This window comes from Arachis ipaensis, chromosome B1 (assembly GCF_059453495.1).
Source record: "Arachis ipaensis isolate K30076 ecotype BB chromosome B1, ASM5945349v1, whole genome shotgun sequence".
Classification (NCBI taxonomy): domain Eukaryota; kingdom Viridiplantae; phylum Streptophyta; class Magnoliopsida; order Fabales; family Fabaceae; genus Arachis; species Arachis ipaensis.
The window spans coordinates 106,766,847-106,789,970 of NC_142436.1; the positions used below are offsets into that span (position 1 = coordinate 106,766,847).

At 39.9% G+C, this 23,124-nt stretch overlaps 1 protein-coding gene and 1 non-coding gene across 6 annotated transcripts; one reads left to right on the plus strand and one right to left on the minus strand.

Moving 5' to 3' along the window:
• The first annotated feature begins 1,648 nt into the window (after positions 1-1,648).
• On the plus strand, positions 1,649-19,582 carry LOC107631878 (plant UBX domain-containing protein 10-like). Of its 5 annotated transcripts, none has more exons than XM_088501591.1 (5): positions 1,649-2,462; positions 2,940-3,113; positions 3,256-3,468; positions 3,716-3,988; positions 18,018-19,582. In XM_088501591.1, the coding sequence occupies exons 1-4, from the start codon at positions 1,890-1,892 to the stop codon at positions 3,941-3,943; spliced, it is 1,188 nt and encodes a 395-aa protein (XP_088357717.1). In that variant the 5' UTR covers positions 1,649-1,889; the 3' UTR covers positions 3,944-3,988; positions 18,018-19,582. The 5 variants fall into 5 exon arrangements, with proteins under 5 accessions (XP_088357717.1, XP_088357716.1, XP_088357715.1 ...); XM_088501590.1 differs by lacking the exon at positions 18,018-19,582 and adding an exon at positions 11,022-11,198; XM_088501589.1 differs by lacking the exon at positions 18,018-19,582 and adding an exon at positions 9,081-9,586.
• A 2,947-nt stretch (positions 19,583-22,529) lies between these two features.
• On the minus strand, positions 22,530-22,633 carry LOC148577814 (small nucleolar RNA R71). The gene has a single exon (XR_015904422.1). It is a non-coding gene; the product is annotated as a small nucleolar RNA R71 (small nucleolar RNA).
• Between the last annotated feature and the right edge of the window lie 491 nt (positions 22,634-23,124).

Sequence of the window (23,124 nt, forward strand, 5' to 3'; positions counted from 1 at the left end):
TTTTAAAATTACTTTTTTAATCTCAGTTTTTAAAAGTTTAAGATTAAAATTTAGAATTTAAAACTTAAAAAGATGATAAATGAGTAGAAAGATAATTTTAAAAACATTGACCGATTAGCTGAAAAATAATTAGTGATCACTCTATAATAGAAAAGAGTTTTTAACTTAATTATGATGAAAGGAGAAAGTTGACTTTCAATTATTGTCTTATTAAATGACTTAATATGAAGCTGAAACAAGAATTCTATGGATAATCCACATGCTTTGACTATAAGGGTAAGTAATTATTTACTAATTTATAAAATATTAGTAGGAAATATTTTTGTGCTATTTAATTATTCTTATATTAGTGAATAATTAAAAAAAATGATAATGTCACTCTCAAATACTATTTTCTCGTAGTTACATTTTTTTATTAAAATATTTTACCAAAATAGCACTAAAAGTTGAAAGTTTGTATGCTAATGCATGCTATAGATCATTTTCATAGAACTTCACATTAATTAATGATTACGTTTACATATATCAAAATAATTGTAGTATACGATCTTTAATTTCTTCTTGTGCACTCAACTATTACTATCAATAATAGTTTTTGAAAAAAAAAATTAAAATTCAATGGCCATTATAAAAAGCAATAATGCTACTCAAGACCTTTTCTCACGCATCACTTCATATATCTATCTATTGTTCACTTTTCAAGTTTTCAGTATCTAGTTCCATATATAGGACCCCATCAAATTTCTGTACAAATCACCACTCTGATTTTAGAACATGCTAATCTAAAGAAGTGTGAGTGATGTATAAGTTGTAACAATCTTTATTCACACGAAAGCTATGATCGGTACATATCATGGAGCAAGAAAAGAAGCTTCCTTGAGAACCTTAAAAAAACTTCCATTTCAATTTCGAATTATATATTCAACCATGTTAGGTGTACACTAAAATTAATTATTAGAATAAAATATATATTAAAATATAAAATACACATTAAAAATGAGTTAAATTATATATATATCTAATGAATAATTTTGATAACTGATGTTAATGTATAAATAATATTTTTATTTTACATTATTCTTGAAAATCTGATCTTTGGTAATAATTATTAATTCATGAAAAAACTTTAAATAACATTGAATAGTGCCACATATAAATTGTACCTTACTTTTACCACTAATTGTAAAAGTTATTATTATAAATAAGAATAATTAATTTAAATAATCTCTTATTATTTGTCTGAAAGACAAAGTCTCTTTCACAATTTAAAATTTCATATTAATTTTTAACTATCCATGTAATTGGTCTATGTGACTCCCTTAATAGACTATGTGGTCTCTATTACTCGATTGAGGGGCCCCTCACACATCAGTAATTCATCATTTACGGAATTGCTTAGGCCAATTATTTGGATTGTTTGAGAACGATAAAATTTTAAATTGTAGAAGAGTATTTTGTCTTTAGAGCAAATGGTCAAGAATAGAAAATAATCCAAGAAAACAATTGATCTTTTGACAATGTGGGAATCACCTTTTTACATTGGAATAAATTTGATGCTATATTCAATATTCACGAACCATATTCTCCATCTGCATGAGTACACACATTAACGGTTTCACAGACAAATGGCACTTATTTTGAATGTAAGTACTTCGAAAATGAACTGCAGCTTTGGCCTTAAGCAAAGAATCTTCTTTGCGCACTAAGCTTCCTCAACAGTGTTTTAAGAAAGTAAATAAAGAAAACGGCATCTAAAACAGTCTTCGTCAATCTTCTAGTGTCTCTTCTATTAGAACAAAACAAGGAATGTCTTCACAAATTCACATGAAATTGAATAGTTGATACAAGATTAGGTTTCCAGGACTAATTTTAAATAACAAAACAACAAAATGTCATCGCCGGCGACAAGGGATCACAGGATCGTTCGACGCGTGGCGAGCCTCCCTAGAAGCATAATGGGGGAAATCTCAAGGGCATTGGGGGATGGCATGGGACTTGTAGGAATAGGAAGAAGAAGAAACCATAATCATAATCATAATCATGAGGCAAATGTTGGGCAAGGGCAAGTGCAGCCTCATGGCCCTCCATTGTTGCCACAAGAACACATAGCAGTTCCAGAAGAGTGGGCTTTTCTTGAAAGTTTTGAGCAGCAATATGGAAACAACCATCCTTTCTTTTATGCGTGCCGATTCAGGAAAGCTGTGAAGTTGGCTGAGCAGGATCATAGGTTTATGTTTATGTACCTTCACTCACCGGACCACAATTTTGCAAACGTGTTCTGCAAGGGAACACTCTGTTCTGAGCTTGTGATGCAGTTCCTTGATATGAATTTTGTTTGTTGGGGAGCACTTGCTGATAGAGGAGAGGGTATGCAAATGGTTTCCATGCTGCGCCCTTCTACGTTTCCATGTTGTGCTGTCATCGCTCCAGCTCCCGGTGATAGCATGACAGTGCTGCAGCAGGTTGAGCACACATTCTAGCATTTATACCTTTTTGTTTCATTTTGTTTTTGTTTATGGATGATGCTTAATGCCACAAATGTGCTTGGTGTTTTCTCAGGAATTAGCTGAATTAGCTACTTTCATGTATATAGTTTAGGTTGATTTGTAATCTAAAGCAATGCATAATTAGTTCAAACGATTCACACTTATTTCACTTAAGTAAGATCCTAAATTTAGTACTCAAATTTTCTCCCCTATTGTAACTCGACCTGGCTAAAATCGAATTAGTTGAATTTAATAAACTCTATAAACACTACTGGTCTAGACCAAAAACATGTTAATAATTAATTTAGGATGCCATGACCAAGTTTTTTGCTAGGTAAAGAAATAGTATCCTGAAATTTGAAAGCATTATTAGAACTATTAGTATCTCATACCAATTTTTTTTCTTTATCTTTTGCCACTGAACTATGCATTTTACATGCCCTTTTTGGCCAGCTTGAGGGGCCTCTTTCAGCAGCTGAGCTAGTGGAGATTCTACAAAGGACAATGGAGGAACAAGGGCTGGCTTTCGGAAGCGGAAAGGCTAAGCACGAATCAAAGATCCTAGCTGACCGCAGGCTTCGAGAAGAGCAAGACGCCGCATATTTTGCAGCTTTGCATATAGACAAGGTTCATAACTCATTTCAACTTTTCAATTTGATAAATATTGTGTACTCATTCTGCATTGTACACCAAGTCACCCTTGAATGCAAATAGTTTTATTTATTTTTCCAAAGAATGCTTAGTTAACAAAGATTTTTTTCCTGTATAGGAAAAAGAGAAGCAGCACAAGAATTCTCCTTTAAGAGGGGGAATTCAGAAGCCAGTGGAGGCTCAGAATGGCAGAAATTTTAGGAAGTTGAGTAACAATTCTGTGAATGTTAGAAAACAGGATAGTAAGAATGAAGTTTACGAGTCTAATGGTCAAAAACAAGCCAAAGGAATTGCAAGCAGGGTAAATGGCTATGGCTCTGAGGCTACACAGGTAAATAAATATATCATTCCAACACAATATAAAGAATCATAGAGTTTATAGTAAATATTGAAATTAATAATACAACAACAAAGTCTGGTTCCACTAGGTGAAGTCGACCCCATAAATCAAACAATGTCATAATGCTTTCACATAAATCATAAATGTCTTTTAAACATTTTGGTATTCAGATATCTTTTAATAATTTCTTCTATAATTTTCTTATGTCCCATAATGTTTGTCAAATTTTGTGCAACAGATACTGATAAGGTTTCCGAATGGAGAAAGAAGAGAACACAGTTTTTTGTCTACTGACAAAATCCAATCCATCTTCACGTGCATTAATTCATTAGGAATTCCAGGGATTGAGAATTATAGATTAATTTCAAATTTTCCAAGGAAAGCTTATGGTGTGGACCAAATGAGAATGACTCTCAAAGAAGCTGGCTTGTTTCCTAAAGCTAGCCTGTTCTTGGAGCCTATGTGAATCATTGTTGATTGTCCACAGTCATATGAAGTTGTGAACATACAGGTGTGAATTTTGAATTGGCATTGGTATACATATACATTTAGATTTCAATGAAATGAGAGGAGAGGAAAAGAAGTATGTTTGAATAAGTGACTTCACCTTAGCTCAATATTTCATGGATGATCCAATAGATAAAATTACGATGTTAGTAGAGAAATTCATGGTTATATGCGAATTATAGAAAAGAAAAGGTAATACAATGCCACCTTAAGTTGTTGGATCATAACTATTCATAAGGAGAGAATAAGAGGAAGAAAGACAACCAAATTATTAGAATATCAACCAAGCTAATTTGTTACTTTTAAATTTTAAGGTACACCTTTGTTTTTTATGTTTTTGTTTAGGCACTTTTAATTTATTCATTTTCCTTTCTCTTCCACCCCTTATATTTTATCTTTAAGTTTGATGGTTATCAGTGGCTAAGAGAAGGGGGGTTGAATCTTAGCCTCCTTTTCGCTTGATAAGACTTGCTGACCTTTGAAACCAATTTTGGAAATTTCTTGTCTTTTTATCTCGTCACTAGCCACGAGACTTTTTCTTTTGTCTCATCCCTAGCCACGAGACTTTTCTTTTTGTCTCATCACTTGGCACGAGATATTTTTGGTTTTTGCTCCTGTGCAGTAGAAACAGAAATGGAGTAGAGAAGAGAGAAAATTACACCCAGATATATCCTGGTTCAGCTGCTAAGTGCAGTGCAGCCTACATCCAGTCTCCATCACAAACATGATGGAATTTCACTATAATCTTCCTGATTACAATCTGTAAAGTGCTAACCCAACTTACAAGGGGATTCCCACAGAATCATGAAACACAACATAGATGAACAAAGGAACTCTAAGGACATCTATGGCTTTTTCTTTTAATTTTGCACTCTCTGCCTTTTTCCACTCTATGGCTTTTTCATACAAACCTCACTGTTTGCCCTTTTCCATGAGACTTAAGACATGACAAAATTAAACAGAAAAATTACAAAACAGAATACATTGAAGGAGAAGAGAAAACTGTTAGCTCAGGTAGCTCTGAGAACCCTGTGCCTTTGCACTCTCACACTTTCTCCTTGCTCCAAACAGTGGCTGTTCTCCCTTTTTATAGAAGAGGGAAGCCTCTACTTTTGAAGCCAAAAACCAAGCCAACTTCTTCTTCTCCAAGAAACAGATCCGGTTTGGCCACACAGAGAGGGAAGAGATAACCATGCAAAACCCAACATGCAATTACCTCTAGTCCTTCCTTGATCATCACTCTTCATCAATCCGAGCGCTCCATCCTTCGCTTGCTCTCTAAGATGGATTTCTGGCCCTTGATGCTTCATGATGATGATGGCTTCATCTGCTCCAATCTCTGTCTCTTCCATCACTTTGCCACTCTAGCTACTTCCTGTGGTGGTTGAGCAGAATCAAAGACAAGCCATGCCTCCAAGAATCTCTTCCTTGCTGGCCGAATTTTCTTCTTTCTTTTTGAGTATGAAGAGCTCGAGATTACCTCACCAAATCTTACCATTTATGGTGAAAATTTCAGCCACAGCATACTTTTATTTTGTTATGTTTTCTTGCCATCATTGAGATGGTCTTGTAGAATGTTCTTCCTTCACTTTGGTAGCTAATTTTTGCTTTCATGGTTTCCTGGGTAATGACTGAAACAGAGAAGGAAAGAGATGAGAGAGAATAAACAACTTGGAAGGAAAGCAATTAAATGAGTTAATCAATTTAATTCAAAAGATGCTTTTACTTCCCTTTAGAGTGGCGTGTAGCTTAAACACATCAATCATGTCACTCATTTTCTCTCTCTCATTTATGTTTCCAATGCTACCAAATTGAAATTTGAAATCCATCCTTAATGAAAGTTGGAATCCGTTGGAAAGCATAGGGCAAATGATAACATTTGCTTTCCTGATGGATTTTGGATCAAGCATTGGATCACTTATCATAGATCTTGGGCTTGTAACAATAATAAAATCAATTTGGCCCATTATAACAACTAGCTTCAGCCACATTAATTTGGACATTCAAAGCTAAGCTAATAGTAAAACACTTGGGCTTGTCAATTTTCTTTTGTTTCGGCCCAAAATCAATTCAGCCATACTCATCATGTATTCTTGCATTAAATCAAGGCTGAGTATAATTGGGCTTGCATCAGAATTTTATTTTCGGCCCAATAAAAATCTGCATCACAAAATTATTAATTAACATATGTTAAATGAAAATCAAATTAATAATATTGTGATTAAATATTTCAATAATGTTTGTTCATCATCAAAATTAAATTGGAGTTTTCCAAACTCATCAATCTCCCCCTTGATGACAAACATTATTAAAATTGAAATAGAAAGAAATTTAAAGATTGAGTAAAGAATACTCCCTTTGAATTTGAATTTCTCCCCCTTTCAAGTTGTCACATGGCTCCCCCTTAATATATGCCATTTTTACCAAGGAAAGCACTAACCTGTAACATTTTAATCTAGCTTTAAGTAACAATGTTATTTAGCATATTTATTACATGATGCTAAATGCTTGATTTATGAGCAGAGTTGGATGATAATCAAAACTCTTTTGTTATCAATAAATTGATTTTCTGCTCAATCAAATAAAAAAATCGAGTACAGAGTACATAGAAAAACACTTGATAATCCCAAAAATCTGCTTGCCAAAAACATTTGATTAAAACAACATTTTCCAGCCACTATTTTAGAGCAAATTAATTATCAGTTTATAGCAAGAAAAATATTTTAATCAAACATGATCATATCATAACACACAACAGATATATCCAACATTGATTCAACTATCAGAGCATAGGGAATATGTCAATGTATCAAAGCTTAAAGGATTTTATCAAGACACAACTAAATCCAAATTCAACAAAAAAATTTCAATCAATCAAAATCATAGCATGAATCATCAACAACAAAAAGCATCAATACAATGTATCAAGCAATCACACCATAATACGTATGTACAAGGGAGATCATGAATCACAAGAGATTTCTGCCCCTGTTTCAATTTCAATTTTTTTTTTAGCTTTTTCCTCCCCCTTTTGGCATCAAGAGGTACCTGCACAAAAATGTCATATAGAACAGAATATGCAAAATATATATCCAAACAGTCAAGAGCATCTCATAGTATCATATGTCTTAGAGTACTAAAATAAACTAACAGAGTATTTAGATTGAGCCTAATATGCCAAATATCAAACAAAGATAGGAAGAACAGTCATCAATCATCTGAAAGATTGTACTCTGAGCCAGAGTCGTCTTCCTTGTCCTCTGTCCCCATCTCCTCTTCCAAGCTTTGAATCATCAAACTCACCCTTTCTTGACATTTCTCCCAAGCTTTTTCATTTTCATATGCTAACTTTCGGGCAGCCTTGTGTGATTGATACATCAACGTGGACATATTGATGAATTCATTGAGGACTTCCTTGATGGATTTAGTCACCTTAGATGGCTTGGCTGGGCGACTTTCAAGGTCGTTGAGTGAAGGCTCAAAAGGCATTGAGCGCTTGCTTTTCTTACCAGAAACTCTTCCTCCTTTGATCTGTGAAACCTTGTTCTCAATAGCCTCATTAGTTAAATCAACTTTAAAATACTCAAAGATACTAGTGAGAAACATTCCATATGGGAGATTGGCCTTTTTAGTACTTTTAACTGCTTCCCACATATGACGTATCATAATATAAGCAAATGAAATTGGGGAAGAAGTAACAAGGACAAAGAGAATAATGGAGTCAGAAACTGTTACTCTGTGGTGAGAACCACTTTGTGGAGTGAGGATGTGAGTGATGATTCGGTGCAATAGTGAGTTCTCAGGACCGAGTGCTCGATGGGTTGGAATTAATCCATCTAATCCAGAAAGATTTGCACATATGTGTTGCAATACAGTTTGCTGTGTGACTCCAACCTAATCATCCCACTTATCAATCATGTAAACTTTTGGTCCTTCATCCTCTTATCCAAGAGTAGCGCTTATGGTTTGAGGATTGAGAGTTATGTAAACATGCTTGACATAGGAATGAATTGAGCCATCTATCAGACGCATGTTCGCATAGAATTCCCAGACCAGCCCCGGGTAAACAAGTTTCTGGATGTGAACCAATGGGGTCCACTTCAGAGCGTCGAACAGAGAGGAAAAGTTGATTCCTTTGGTGGCCAGATTTTTAAGATTTACCAAGTATGATGGGCAGAGATGATGTTTCAGCAAAACCTCTTTGTGGAATTCGTAGAATGCACAAGAGTAGAACCGAGAGGGATCATAATGTGAGTGAGTTTTGTGAAATTTGTTCTTGAATTCCAGTGATTCCAAATTTGCAGGTTCTCTAGTATCATGTAACACAAAGCTTTTCTTCTTTTGAGAGCTTTTTCCGGATGCATGAGAAGTGGATTTCTTTGGTGGTGATGGAGGAAGAGATGTGTGTGACTCCTCTTCCTCTTCTTCAACACTTGGTTGTTTGCTTTTTCCAGTTTTTCTTCTCCCTGAGATTTTCTGGGCGATTACCTTCCGTCGCATTGTCTCTGTTTGTTTAAAGGGAGGAGAGTGAGTGGAAGAAGACGTGGAGTGGAGGTGTATATGAGTGTGAGTTTGAGGTGATGAAAATGGTGGACTTTTTGGGAGAGAGGTTCGGTTACTTCTTCTCAGAGCCGTTTTCTTTTTCATGGTGAAAGAAAAAAATGGAGAAATTGAATATGAAAGGGTGAAGAAGGCCCAAAAGAGGTGAGGGAGGAGAGAGGTTAGTGGTGCAATAAATATGGAATGGAGAGAGATAGTGGAGGGAGTTATTAACCATTAATGACGCGGTTATTAACCAAGGAGGTTTCAAAAACTAAAAAGGGAGTTTCCTTGAATCAATGGATTAGTTGGAAGGAAAGATTTGATTTGACAACATGCTTCTTTGATAAACCCCGATTTCGTGGTTTATCTTGTGCTTATTTTGGGGGATTTTATCAATATTTCTCACACTTATTCACAAGAAATGCATGGTTTTGTGTTCACTTCCCAATACTACTCCATGATGAAAAACATGCTTATTTTGCCTTGAAATTGCCATATTTTAATCCTCTTCTATTGCCATTTGATACCGTGATATTTTTGTTGAGTAATTTCAGGAATTATAGGGTAGGAATGACTTAGAAGAGAGGGAGAAAGCATGTACAAAAAGGGAGGAACATGAAGAATTGAAGTCTTGGGAGCAGCAGCATCGGTGCGCCCGCGCACTCCACGCGCACGCGTGGATGGGATTGGCTGGAAGCGGCGCGAAAGGATGGACGCATCCGCGCAGATTGGAAGATTCCTATCGACGCGCACGCGCAACTGGCGCGCATGCGTGGATCACAAAAGTAATCGGCGCGAGCGCATGCATGGCGCGCACGCGTGGGAAGCTGCACGTGACCTCATTAAGAGAAATCGTGCCTGGCGATTTCTGAGGCCAAGGTGGCCCAACTTCAAGCTGTTTCTGCATGGAAAAGACCCAAGGATGCTAGGGGGAAAAGAGAGATCACTCATTTTTACACTAGGACACAATTTTAGCTAGTTTGAGGTTCTTTGGTTATTCTAGAGAGAGAAACCCTTGTTCCTCTCTAGATCTAGTTTCCATTTTGATCTTCCCTTGTTGATTTGTGAATTGGATCTTGTTAATTACAGTTTTAATTGTTCAATTTGAATTCCTTATTACAATCTTACTTACATTTAGTAATAGTTTTATGATTCTTGTCAATTGTCATTTCATACCTATTTCTTGAATGTTATGAATCTTGACTTGTTGATGTTACATTGATGATTTCTATGTTTAATCTTGTTGATTGCTTGATTGTATGTTGATAATTGTTAGTGGGTATTTGTGGAATTCAATTCAATTGCTATTTTGAACATGTCTTTTATCAATGCTTACCAAGTGTTTGATGAATTGTTTACTTTAATTATGGAGTAGTCTTTTCCATTCTTGGCCTAGGTCAAGAGAATTGGGTAAACTTGAGTCATTGGGTCTAATGGATTTGATGATTTGGGAGCCCTTGGTGGTACCCAATTTGATACTCATTGATGCCAACCCACTACTAATTTAATTAGTAGGTAGGTTGGGACTTATGGGTAGATGTGACCAAAGCCATTTGACGTACTTCAAGTCTAGGGGTAGATATCACGTACTTAAGACTTTGGGGGTAGACTTAATGAGCTTGGTTCCTCATAATTGTCAAGATATAGTTGTTGGACAAGGATTGTGATCCCAATTCCCATGCCTAGCCAAGAGTTGTTTTTATCATTCATATTTGAAAACCAATTTCCAATTTCAATTGCCTTAGTTATAGTTGCTTGTTTGGTTTAAGTAGAATTAAATAGATTATTGCTTGTTCATTGGAATTGCTCAAGTTTTACTTAGGTGGTTGAATTAGTTTATTGCAATTTAAGATTACTTGCTTGTTAAGATTTCCATTTATTTTCATGCTCATAACTCACAACCCCGGATTTCTAACCAATGTCGAAGCACATGTTTGCCCATTCCTTGTGAGATGACCCGAGGTTTGAATACTTTGGTTATTTCTATTGGGGTTGAACTTGTGACAACCAAATCCCTCTTCTAAATTTGACCTCCCGAGGATTGTTGTTGGTAGAGCTATACTTACAACGAGGTGTTATTAAAGAGAAATTTACCAATACACCCTTGGGTGCTCAGCCCGGTCAAATTTTTGGCGCCGTTGCCGGGGAATAGTTGCAACATATGCCTTGATATTGGTTATGTGAATATGTGAATATTGTAGATATTTTGCTCTTTCAATACTTAGCTATAGTTTAAAATTCTTTTGCATTTGTACTATGACTTTCAAGTTTGATGACTCGGTCTCAACCGAATTCTAGCTTAGCTAACTTTGATCCCGAGATTGAAAGAACTTTGTTACACACTCGGCAAGCTAGAAGGCGATTGGACTACACGCCTAGTACTTCGGCCTCTCTTGAGGAAAACACCGAATCACTAGACGTTACCGAGAGTGACTTGGAGTCCGCTACTTCCTATTCTTCTGTTGGCACTACTAATACATTTTTGCATCCTACAGGTGAGCCACACATGGCGGAGCCACGCCGGATCACTTTGCATGAGCAAGGAGCTCCGGATATCATACTTCAACCGTTACAAGCAAGGTATCCTAACCTTGATCCAAACTTTGAGTTGAAGAGTAGCTTGATAAATCTACTTCCTAAGTATCATGGGTTGCCGGGTCAAGAACCCATCCGACATTTGAAGGATTTTCATGTTGCTTGTTCTACGGCTCGAAGGCATGGAGCCGATGAGGTAGCCATCATGGCTTTTGCCTTTCCTTTTTCTCTTGAAGCACAAGCAAAAACATGGTTCTATTCGCTACCGGATGATATTGTGACTAATTGGGATTTCTTGAGAAGAGAGTTTCTTGACAAGTTCTTCCCACTGGAGAAGACCGAGTACATCCGAAAAGAGATTTCGGGCATAATGCAAAGAGATCAAGAGAGCATGTATAAGTATTGGTCTCGATTCAAGAGGTTATTGGAGTCATGTCCACATCACGGAATGACCACTCGCTTGCTCATTAGCTACTTTACCGGAGGTCTTTGTGCGGAAGATAGAAGATTGCTTATCGCCTCTAGTGGCGGGTCCCTTTCGAAAAACAAGACGGAAGGAGAAGCTTGGGATTTGATAAAGGATGTCGCTGAATCTACACAACACACAAGAGTGAGGAGTAACCCCCTTAAGGGTGTGGTAGAACCACCCCCCTCCGAAGCAAGTCTAACCAAGGCACTTGGGGATATGACCACCATCCTTACACAAATTCAAAGAGATCAAAGGGAGTACTGCTCCATCAAGGCCATCCAAGCCCCTCCTCCGGTTGCTCAACTTGAAGGCCCTCCTAGGATTTGTGGTTTGTGCTCTAGCACCACACATTACACTGACCAATGCCATCAAATTCAAGAGGAACATGCCCTTGTGGTAGCCAATGTGAATTACAACAACCGTCCACCATACCCTCCTCAAGGTCAAAACAACTACCATCAAGGTAGTAATCAACATCAAGGGTGGAGAGATAATACACAAGGAAACAATCAGAACCAAAGGTGGAACAACTCTTCTTCTCATCACAACAACAACCAATCTTCATCCCAATACCACCATAATAACACCAACTACCAAGCCAACCAAAACCAAAACAACTACACCAAGTACCAAACACCACACCATAGACAACAAAACCAAACTCCTACATCTTCCAATAATCAAGTTGATGAGCTTAGAGCCGCTATGGAAAAGCGAGATGAGATCAACAAGGCTTAATTCGAGGCCTTGAACACTCAATTGGCCAACCTCACCAACATGCTCTCAAAGATGAACATGTCAAGCCAACCACCAACTCCCAATAACAACACCACCCAACCCTCAAGTTCCTCCAACCTTCCATCACAATCCCAACCAAACCCAAGAGGCGGTCTCAACGCCATTACTCTACGGTCGGGGACAACATTAGAAGAGATACCCCCAAGAGTTATGGGAGAAAAGCATGAGGAAGAGGTAGTTGTTGGAACTCCACATGAAGAAGAGGTGGTAGACAAAAGACATGAGGAAGAAGGAGTAAACCTCAAGGAACCCAAGAGGAAAGCTATAGTTGATGAATCAATTCCTATTCCATTTCCTTCCATGGTAAAGAAAGCAAAGAAGACACCGGAATTTGATTTAGACATGCTTCAAGTGTTCAAAAAGGTCGAGGTAACCATACCACTCCTTGACGCTATTCAACAAATCCCCAAGTATGCAAAATTTTTGAAGGACTTGTGTACTTACAAGGATAGAATAGGGGAATTGGAGACACTATCCTTGGGTAGTTCGATTTCTTCCCTGATGGAACCTATTCCAAGAAAATGTGGTGACCCTGGACCGTGCTTAGTGTCTTGTTGTATTGGTGGATACACTTTTCATGATTGTATATGTGACTTGGGAGCTTGTGTTAGCATCATGCCGCTTTCCATCTATGTGCGGTTGAATTTAGCTCCATTGAAGAAGTCGGCAGCGAGGTTTGCCTTAGCCGATAAAAGTGTGATCACAGTAATGAGGATAGCTGAAGATGTACTTGTGGCAATTAAGGACTTGGTTTTTCCGGTTGACTTTTACATCCTTGAGATACCTCCAACGGAAGGTAGAAGCTCATCTTCCGTCCTACTTGGTAGACCCTTCCTCAAAACCTCCAAATTCAAGCTAGATGCCTTCACCGGTGTATATTCCTTTGGGGTTGGAGACAAGACTATCAAGTTCAATTTAGAGGAAGCCATGAAACATCCTCCCGAAGAACATTCTATGCTCCGATGTGATATAATTGATGAAGTGGTAGCGGAAGTACAAGAAGAAGATCATGACAAGTTGTGCTACCCCACCGTTGAGGAGATGGATGACCAAGAGGATGAACCTAAAGAAGTTGTCAAGAATGAGTACCATGAGCTTGATGGAAAAGAACCTCATCTTGAGGTAACAAGTGAACTGAAGCCCCTTCCCTCCCACCTGAAATATGCGTTCCTAGAGGATAACTCAGGGTTTCCAGTCATCATCGCCAGTGAGCTCTCAAGTGAAGAAAAGGAAAAGCTCCTAGACGTTCTAAGAAAGTACAAGAAAGCAATAGGATGGAGCCTTGTGGATATTGTGGGAATTGACCCGCGTAAGTGCATGTATAGGATATTTCTCCAAGATGGAGCCAAGCCGGTTCGGCAACCACAAAGGAGGCTCAACCCAACCATCCTCGACGTAGTGAAGAAAGAGGTCACCCGACTACTGGATGCGGATATCATATACCCTATTTCCGACAGTGAGTGGGTGAGCCCGGTTCAAGTTGTCCCCAATAAGTCGGGCATCACAACGGTCAAGAAGGAAGACGGAGAAATGGTCACTAAAAGAGTACAAAATGCGTGGCGAGTATGTATTGACTACAGAAGATTGAACGCCGCCACATGGAAGGACCATTACCCCTTACCCTTCATCGATCAGATGTTAGACCGCTTGGCAGGTAAATCTCACTACTGTTTTCTTGATGTATTTACTGGATATTTTCAGATACATATTGCTCCTGAAGATCAGGAGAAGACCACGTTTACATGTCCGTTTGGCACCTTTGCCTATAAAAGGATGCCATTTGGACTATGTAACGCACCCGCTACTTTTCAGAGGTGCATGATGAGTGTCTTCTCCGATCTAATGGAGAACTGTCTAGAAGTTTTTATGGACGACTTTAGCGTTTATGGTGTCTCATTCGATTGTTGTTTAGAGAGCTTGGCCAAGGTCCTAGCTAGATGTGTTGACACCAACCTTGTCTTAAATTTTGAAAAATGTCACTTTATGGTACGACAAGGCATAGTGTTAGGACATGTAGTCTCTAGTGAAGGCATTTCTGTGGACCCAGCCAAGGTCGATGTTATTACTACTTTGCCTCACCCCTCATCCGTGAGGAAGGTCCGCTCGTTTTTGGGACATGCAGGATTTTACAGGCGCTTTATCAAGGACTTCAGCAAGATTGCTTTGCCATTGTCGCGCCTACTCCAAAAAGATGTGGATTTTGAGTTTGACAATGAATGTGTAAAAGCTTTTGAAGAGTTGAGGAAAGTTCTCACCATAGCTCCGATTGTGCGAGGCCCCAACTGGACGTTGCCATTTGAGATAATGTGCAATACGTCAAACTATGCTGTGGGTGCCGCGCTTGCACAGTGCGAAGGTAAACTTCCTTATGTCATTGCTTACTCTTCTAAGACACTAGATGCCGCACAATCCAACTATACCACTACCGAAAAAGAACTCTTAGCCATTATTCATGCTTTAGATAAATTCAGATCTTATTTGCTAGGTTCAAAGATAGTGGTATACACGGGTCATGCAGCTTTGAAGTACTTATTGACAAAGAATGAGTCAAAGCCTAGACTCATACATTGGATCTTGTTTTTGCAAGAATTCGACATTGAGATTAGGGACCGGAGTGGATCTCAAAACCTGGTTGCGGATCATTTAAGCCGCATTGAGAATTTAAAAACTGATCCATTTCCGATCAATGACTCATTCCCATTGGATAGTTTGCATGCTGTGTCGGCTAGTTTTCCTTGGTTTGCCCCAATGGCGAACTACTTGGTTGCAAAAATCTTCCCTCCCAACTTTTCGAAAAACCAAAGGGACAAGTTGAGGAGTGATTCCAAATACTATATTTGGGATGACCCTCACTTGTGGAAGAGAGGTGTAGACCAAGTAATCCGAAGGTGTGTCCCGGAATCCGAATTTCAACCAATTCTGGAAGCTTGTCACTCGTCCGACTGTGGTGGCCACTTTGGCCCACAAAGGACTGCTAAAAAGGTGTTGGATTGTGGATTTTGGTGGCCAACCTTATTCAGAGATGCTAACCGGTTATGTGTGTCTTGCCATCAGTGTCAGAAGTCAGGAAACACATCCCAAAGGGATGAAATGCCTCAGCGACCTATGTTGTTCTGTGAGATATTTGATGTATGGGGCATTGACTTTATGGGACCGTTTCCTAACTCTAGTGGGTATCTGTACATTCTGTTAGCGGTTGACTACGTGTCAAAGTGGGTGGAGGCCGTGCCTATCCGCCTTGACGACGCCAATACCGTTGTTTCTTTCATTAGGAATCACATTGTATGCCGTTATGGGTCGCCACGAGCAATCGTGAGCAACCAAGGATCCCACTTTTGTAACAGGAAGGTAGAAGCATTGCTCAAGCACTATGGAGTATCGCATAAGGTTGCTACTGCTTATCATCCGCAAACAAATGGGCAAGCGAAAGTGTCCAACCAGGAAATCAAGAGAATCTTGGAAAAAGTGGTCAATCCACAAAGAAAGGATTGGAGCCTCCGGTTAGGAGATGCACTATGGGCATACAGAACGGCCTACAAGACTCTGATAGGGATGAGTCCCTTCCGGATCGTCTATGGTAAGGCATGCCACCTTCCGGTGGAGATTGAGCATCGAGCATATTGGGCGGTAAAGCAGTGCAACATGGATTTAGCCAAGGCGGGTGAAGCTAGGAAGTTACAACCAGAAGAGCTTGAGTGTTTGAGGAACGAGTCATATGAGAATGCCCGAATTTACAAGGAAAAGACTAAAGCATTCCATGACCATCACATTCGGAAGAAGGACTTTCAAGAAGGAGATGAAGTCCTCCTCTACAACTCAAGGCTCCGATTTATGCCTGGCAAGCTCCGTTCTAGATGGGAAGAACCTTTTAAGGTGAAAGAAATGAAGCCCTACGGAGTGGTGGAATTGTTTGATCCCAAAAGTGAAGCAACTTTCAAGGTGAATGGGCATAGAGTGAAGAAATATCATGGTTGCAAACCTCCAAGGAGCTAGAGGTGTACATATTGGAGGATGCACCAGGTAGAGATGAAGCTTAAGAAGAGGACCGTCCAACTTAAGGACGTTAAAAAAAAGTGCTTGGTGGGAGGCACCCCACCGTGGTAAGATCTTCCTTGTTTATACCATCTTTTAGTATCTTTAGTTCTTTGAATTTTATGATCTTTTGATGATTGATTGAGTGCTTAGGAATGCTAGCTTTGTTGATTCTGTTAGATAGGTAGAATGTTCACATAGATAGGTTGTGAAAAGAGATAAAGAAAACAAAATTTTTCTTTGAAAAAGGGCACCGACGCACAAGCGCACAGTGCGCGCGCGCGCCGGTTGCGCATTTCCATTTTCAGGCCAAAAACTCGAGAGTCAGGCCAACTTTGTGCCCAACTCGCGCCAGGCACCCACGCGTTCGCGTACATGCCGCCTGCGCGCACCATTGCCAGTTGACCATCGACGCGCAAGCGCACAGTGCCCGCGCGCGCCGATGGGGCTATGTGGAATCTCTGGTACAAAAACCAGAGAGTTGTGCCACGATTGGGCCAACTTTGTGCCAAAACTGACGCGTCCGCGCGTAGTGCGCGCCCGTGCCAACTATAGAATACCACAAGCACGCGTCCGCGCATGGTGCGCGTCCACGCGCATGCCTCCCTGGTACAAAAAGCCAGAGACTTGAGCCAGGTTTGTGCCACTTTTATGCCTGGGGCACAACTCCTCTTGCGCGCGCGCGCCACTGACGCGCACGCGCCCTCAGTTAATACCTTCACCAACACATCAGCGCACCCTGCGCACGCGCGCCGGTTGCGCGAGTCAGTTTTATACTTCGCGCCATTTCACTTCCTTTCTCACTCACACTTCTTTTTCTTTCTTAGTTCATTCTCCCACTCTCTCCATCATTTCTCTTCTCTTCTTCTTCTTACACAACCCACCACCATTGTCTTCGGCCACTCACCAGTGACAACCACCCTTTTCCGGTGGCGCTACACTTCTCCTATTTCCTCTCTCATCTTCCCAAAAGAAGATTCAACCTTGCTTTTTCATACTCCTCAAGGTTTAACTTCTTCCTTTCCTTTACTTCCACTTTTCTTTATGCTATTTCTTCTAATAAGATGCTTCTTGTTGCCTTACTTAGTTTCTCTTTTACTTGATGATGATGCTTCTTGTTTTGTTTGCTTATTTTCCCTCTCTTTTCTTTATTTCTCCATGGATGTTGAATTTGAGCTTAGTTGCATTACTAGATCTTTTGTCACTCTTTTCCCATTGTGTGATGTTTATGTGATGATTGATGTTCCATTTTGGGCTTTGAATTGGTTTGATATCTCATAATTGCTCATTGCTTGATTATTGCACGCCAAGTGTTCGAGAAAATGCACGCACCCCATTTTGGCTCCATTTAGCCATGTACTTTCAATTTGGTGCTCCTTCCTCATTCACTTGTTTCTTCTTAAATGCATTGAGTCTAATTTGTGTGTTTCAAGTTTATACTTGCCAATTCCATATTAATTAAGCATGACTTGCTTTTTATTAAGGATGCTTGAGATTACTCTTCTCATGCCTTTGCATGTCTTACTTTTTCTTGTATCCCATAACAAGTGACATACCCCTTGCTTTCATATTCATCATGGGCATTACGAGTCACTTGCATGTTTTCATCAAATTGTTTCTTGGGTTTAATGTTTTCCTTCTTTCTCTTCTTTTTTAGGATGGCCACCAAGAAAGGCAAAGAGATAGCTCCAAGAAAACCGGCCGCAAAGAGAGCACCCCAAAAATCAAATTCTAAGGCGCGTTCTTCAATAGGAGCCAAATCCTTATCAAAGAACGGAAAGACACCCGCTCCTATTGATGAGAATGACAAGGGCAAACCGGCAAGAGACTCTTCAAGGTTCCCTAACCGCTTCTGCGAACTTACGTTCCCCTCCATAACAATAAGGAACTATCACCCCGAGCATCTGCTCGCTCCGCCGAACAAGGTTGCTCCTTATATTCTGCCCCGCATTGAACAGCGAGGATAGGAGTTTCTCTTGAGAAAACCAAGAGAAATCAACCTCTCTTGGGTGGAAGAATTTTATACTAACTACCACCTTTCCTCTCTTCAATCGGTATACATGCGCCGTAAGCAAGTCTCAGTTTCAGAAGAGGCTCTTCAGTAGGTGCTTAATGTTTTACCAGTGCCAAGTGACATGGATGGCTACCAAAAAGTCCTACGTCAGCGAGAAGAGTATGGACTCGATTGGGACTCGATCCTCCGAGTCATTGTTGAGCCAGAATCTTTTTGGATCCAAGGTCGACTGTGGATGAGGCCCAAGAGTATTGACGCTCGCTTCCTCACTGTGGAAGCTAGAGCTTGGCCCAGATCCTATCTCACTATGTGCTACCTAGCACTCACAAGTCATCCATCACGGCAGACCTTGCCTTACTTGTTTGGTGTATTCTCACGGAGAAGCCGGTGAACATCCCACCTCTTGTCAAGCAAGCAATAAGTCAAGTTCATGACCGGGATAACCTGCCATTTCCAGCTTTGGTATCTGACTTAGTCGCTGCTGCAGGTGTTTCTTGGGAAGCCAAGAATAAGAAGATTATGGTTCCGGCTAAGGGCAATGTGGTTCCAAGCGGAAAATACCTATATCTTCCCATGAACAAACCAAGCCTCGACATGGTCCCACTACTTCTTTTTCCTTCTAGATCATTATCACCACCACTGAGATCCACACATCAAAGGATAGAAGATCTTCACCGGAAGCTTGATAGATATGAGAGGCGTAACCACCGCCGATATACTTACATCAAGAAACTTCTGCATTGTGTTGCCCCTAGCATGGAGGAACCTGAGATATTCACATCCACCTCGAACCCAAGCGATGAAAGTTCTGATGAAGGGGATAGTGAAGACTCCGGTCCCGACCGTCCCTTGCGTATCATTCGTAGCACAGAGGACCGTGCTAATTTCTAAAGTGTGGGGAGGTCGTTCGACCGATCTCCATGGGTAACACTCTCTTCCCCTCAATACCCATGGATTTATCTTTCTCTTTTTATATATTGTATGTGTAGTTAGTCTTGCTTGTAAATAATCTTTGCATGATGGTTAGTTTCTATAGAGTTACTTGGTCAAAACAATAACTTTCTTTCCAAGAAACTGTGTTCTGGGTGACCTGATGGCAGGGCATCTTGGCCAGTTTCATTGACCTTTTCTTTATTGTTTTTAGGGTAGTTTCATGCATTTCTTTAGGAAATAAGCTAGTTTTGGGTAGATATTCACCTACACCTTGATTCAAGCATATATTGTGCATTTTACATTATTTCATGAGGATTTTGCATGAATTTATTGACAAATTGTATGCTGCATTACCCATGACTTGGACTAGAACTTTGATGCACTCTGTTGCTTGATTTCAGGACCAAAGGAAGCAAGGAAAGGGAGGTAACTTGCAAGGTTAAATGAGAAAAGTGATTGCCAATGACACTCTCAAAGCCATCATTGCCCACGTTAAGAGTCACATTAACTAAGTTAACGTGAACTCTAACGTGGAAAAGGGAAGTTGAGCCAACGTTAGTGACACTTAACATTGTCACTAACGTTGGCAAACACTCATGAGTGGCCACGTTAGAGCCCACGTTAACCTAGTTAACGTGGCCTCTAACGTTAAAGGGGGAAGAGAAGCCAACATTAGTGACATTCAACATTGTCACTAACGTTGGCCTAAGGATGTAACACACCACGTTAACTCCCACGTTAACTTGGTTAATGTGGGAGCTAACGTAAGAAGTGAGAGTTGTCGACAACGTTAGTGACACTCAACATTGTCACTAACATTGGAAGCAACCACACAACCCCCCAAGGAGCCACGTTAACTTCCACGTTAACTTAGTTAACGTGGAAGCTAATGATGAGGAATGAATGATGAGCCAACGTTAGTGACACTCAACATTGTCACTAACGTTAGGATGGCTAAGAATGGCCACGTTAGAGGCCACGTTAATCTAGTTAACGTGGACTCTAACGTGATATCTAGGGGCACATTGGAACGTTAGTGACAATGTTGAGTGTCACTAACGTTCTCGAAGGTTGGCAAGGCCACGTTAGAAGCCACGTTAACCTAGTTAACGTGGGGTCTAATGTGAGGCAAAGGGGTACAATGGAACGTTAGTGAAAATGTTAAGTGTCACTAACATCCTCGAACTTATACTTTCACTAAATGTTAACACCCCTAACGCCCTGAGCTGAAGTCTCTACCCACTTAGCACTTTCTCTCTGCAAGTAAAGCCAAGCCCAAATGAAGAAAAGAACTGCTTCAAACTCAATATCCAAAGGCCCAAGACTTGAAGATCCAACTAGAAGCTGAGAGAAATAGTATATATAGGAGTAGCTTTGAATTCTTAAGGAGCTCTGGTAGGCTGGAAAAAGGAGAACTACCCTCTGTATTTTATCTTCTCTGCATTTTCTAGTTTTATGATGTATTCTCCATCTTTGTTTTCATTTTCAAGAGCTATGAACAACTAAACCCCTTTCATTGGGTTAGGGAGCTCTGTTGTAATTTGATGGATCAATACTAATTTTCATTATTCTTCTTCTATCTTTTCTCTTGATTTTACTTGAAAGCTTTCGATCTTCATCTAATTGAGTAGTTATCTTGGAAGAGAAGCTATTCAAACTTGGGTCTCTTTTGGACCTTGAAAGAGGAATGAAGAGATCAAGCTAGAAATGCTTTCTCATGCTGGACCAAATTGGGTTTGGATGGGTATGTGACTATAACCCTCTCAATACTTGATTTGGGAAATGCATGTGGTATAATCAGTGACCATACTTCATCTCTTCTCATGAGCAATTGGCCAAGGAATTGGCTATTGATCAAGATTTGAGAGATTGAATTGCAAGAAATTGTAATTCAATCACTTAAGATTGCCAAGGAGATCAATGAGTGCATTGATTGAGGAAGAGATGAAAATGAACTTGATCTGGAGAATTGCAACATCTCCTAAGCCCAATGAACTCCCTATCTCTGATCTTACCCATTCTCTTTAATTTCTGCCATTTACTTTTATGAGCAAATCCCCCATTCCCATTTACAATTCTGCAATTTATTTTCAGTCATTTACTTCCAATCCTTTAATTCTAGCATTTACTTTTCTGTTATTTACATTCCCGCCATTTTATTTTCTGCAATTCTCAACCCAAATTCTGGATTTGCTCAACTAGAATATTCTTCTAATTAAAGTTGCTTGATCAATCAATCCCTGTGGGATTCGACCTCACTCTATTGTGAGTTTTTACTTGACGACAAATTCGGTACACTTGCCGAAGGGAGATTTGTTGTGAGACAAGTTTTCCCCGCATCAAGTTTATGGCGCCATTGCCGGGGATTGATTGTGCATCAACAATGATTAAATTGGAAGATCACTAGATTGAGAAATTTTATTTTGTGAATTTCATTTTCTGTTTGAGTGATTTACTTTTTGTCTTAGTTAAACTTCTTCCCTTCCCCCTCTACTCTTTTGTTCTTCTTTGTTACTTTTAATTCTGTTTGCTAACCCACTAACTGTTTGATATATTGCATCACCCACAACTAACAGTAATTCTGACACAAATACTTTCTGCACCTATCTTTTCTTGCTTGCACTTGATGGTTGTATGACAGGGAGAAGAAGCGGGGCTTCAACTTCTTTCGATTCTGAACCTGAGAGGACCTTCCTTAGATTAAGGAGGGAGGCAAGAGGAAAGAAGGTGGTTGGTACTGAGGAAGAAGAGGAATTCTTTGAAACAAACATGGAAGACAACATGGAAAACCATCATGAAGAAGAAGATCACAACCATGGGGGAGGAGGTAGAGCAAATCATGCTGGGGAGGATAGAAGAGTTTTGGGCTCTTACATCAATCCAAACCCAGGCAATTGTGGAAGTAGCATCCAAAAGTCAACAATCCATGCCAACAACTTTGAACTTAAACCACAGCTCATCACCTTTGTTCAGAACAACTGTTCGTTTGGAGGAAGTGTTCAAGAAGACCCCAATCAACATTTAACCACCTTCCTGAGAATATGTGACACAGTGAAGTCTAATGGTGTTCATCCTGACACCTATAGACTGCTCTTATTTCCATTCTCACTCAGGGACAAGGCAGCCAAATGGCTGGAATCTTTCCCAAGGGAAAGCTTGACAACTTGGGAAGACGTGGTGAACAAATTCTTAGCAAGATTTTACCCTCCTCAACGAATCAATAGGCTAAGAGCTGAGGTCCAAACTTTCAGGCAACAAGATGGTGAGACTCTATATGAAGCATGGGAGAGGTTCAAGGACTTAACAAGGAGGTGTCCACCTAACATGTTCAATGAATGGGTGCAGCTGCACATTTTCTCTGAAGGGCTCTCTTAAGAGTCAAAGAAGGCTGTAGACCATTCATCTGGAGGATCTTTGAACAAGAAGAAGACCATTGAGGAAGCCATAGATGTCATTGAAACAGTAGCAGAGAACGACTACTTCTATGCTTCCGAAAGAGGGAACACAAGAGGAGTAATGGAGCTAAACAATGTAGATGCTCTGTTGGCCTAAAACAAGCTCATTACCCCGCAGCTGGCTGACTTCACCAAGAAGATGGAGATGAACCAAGTAGCAGCAATCTCCACTTCATCAACAATCCAAGGAGTGAATGAAGAAGCAGAGGGGAGACAGGAGCAAGCCAACTACATTGGGAATTCACCAAGGAAAAACTATGATCCATACTCCAAAACCTACAACCCTGGATGGAGAAACCACCCAAACTTTGGGTGGGGAAGTGAGCAAGATCAAAACCAAGACCAGAGACGTTACAACTCCA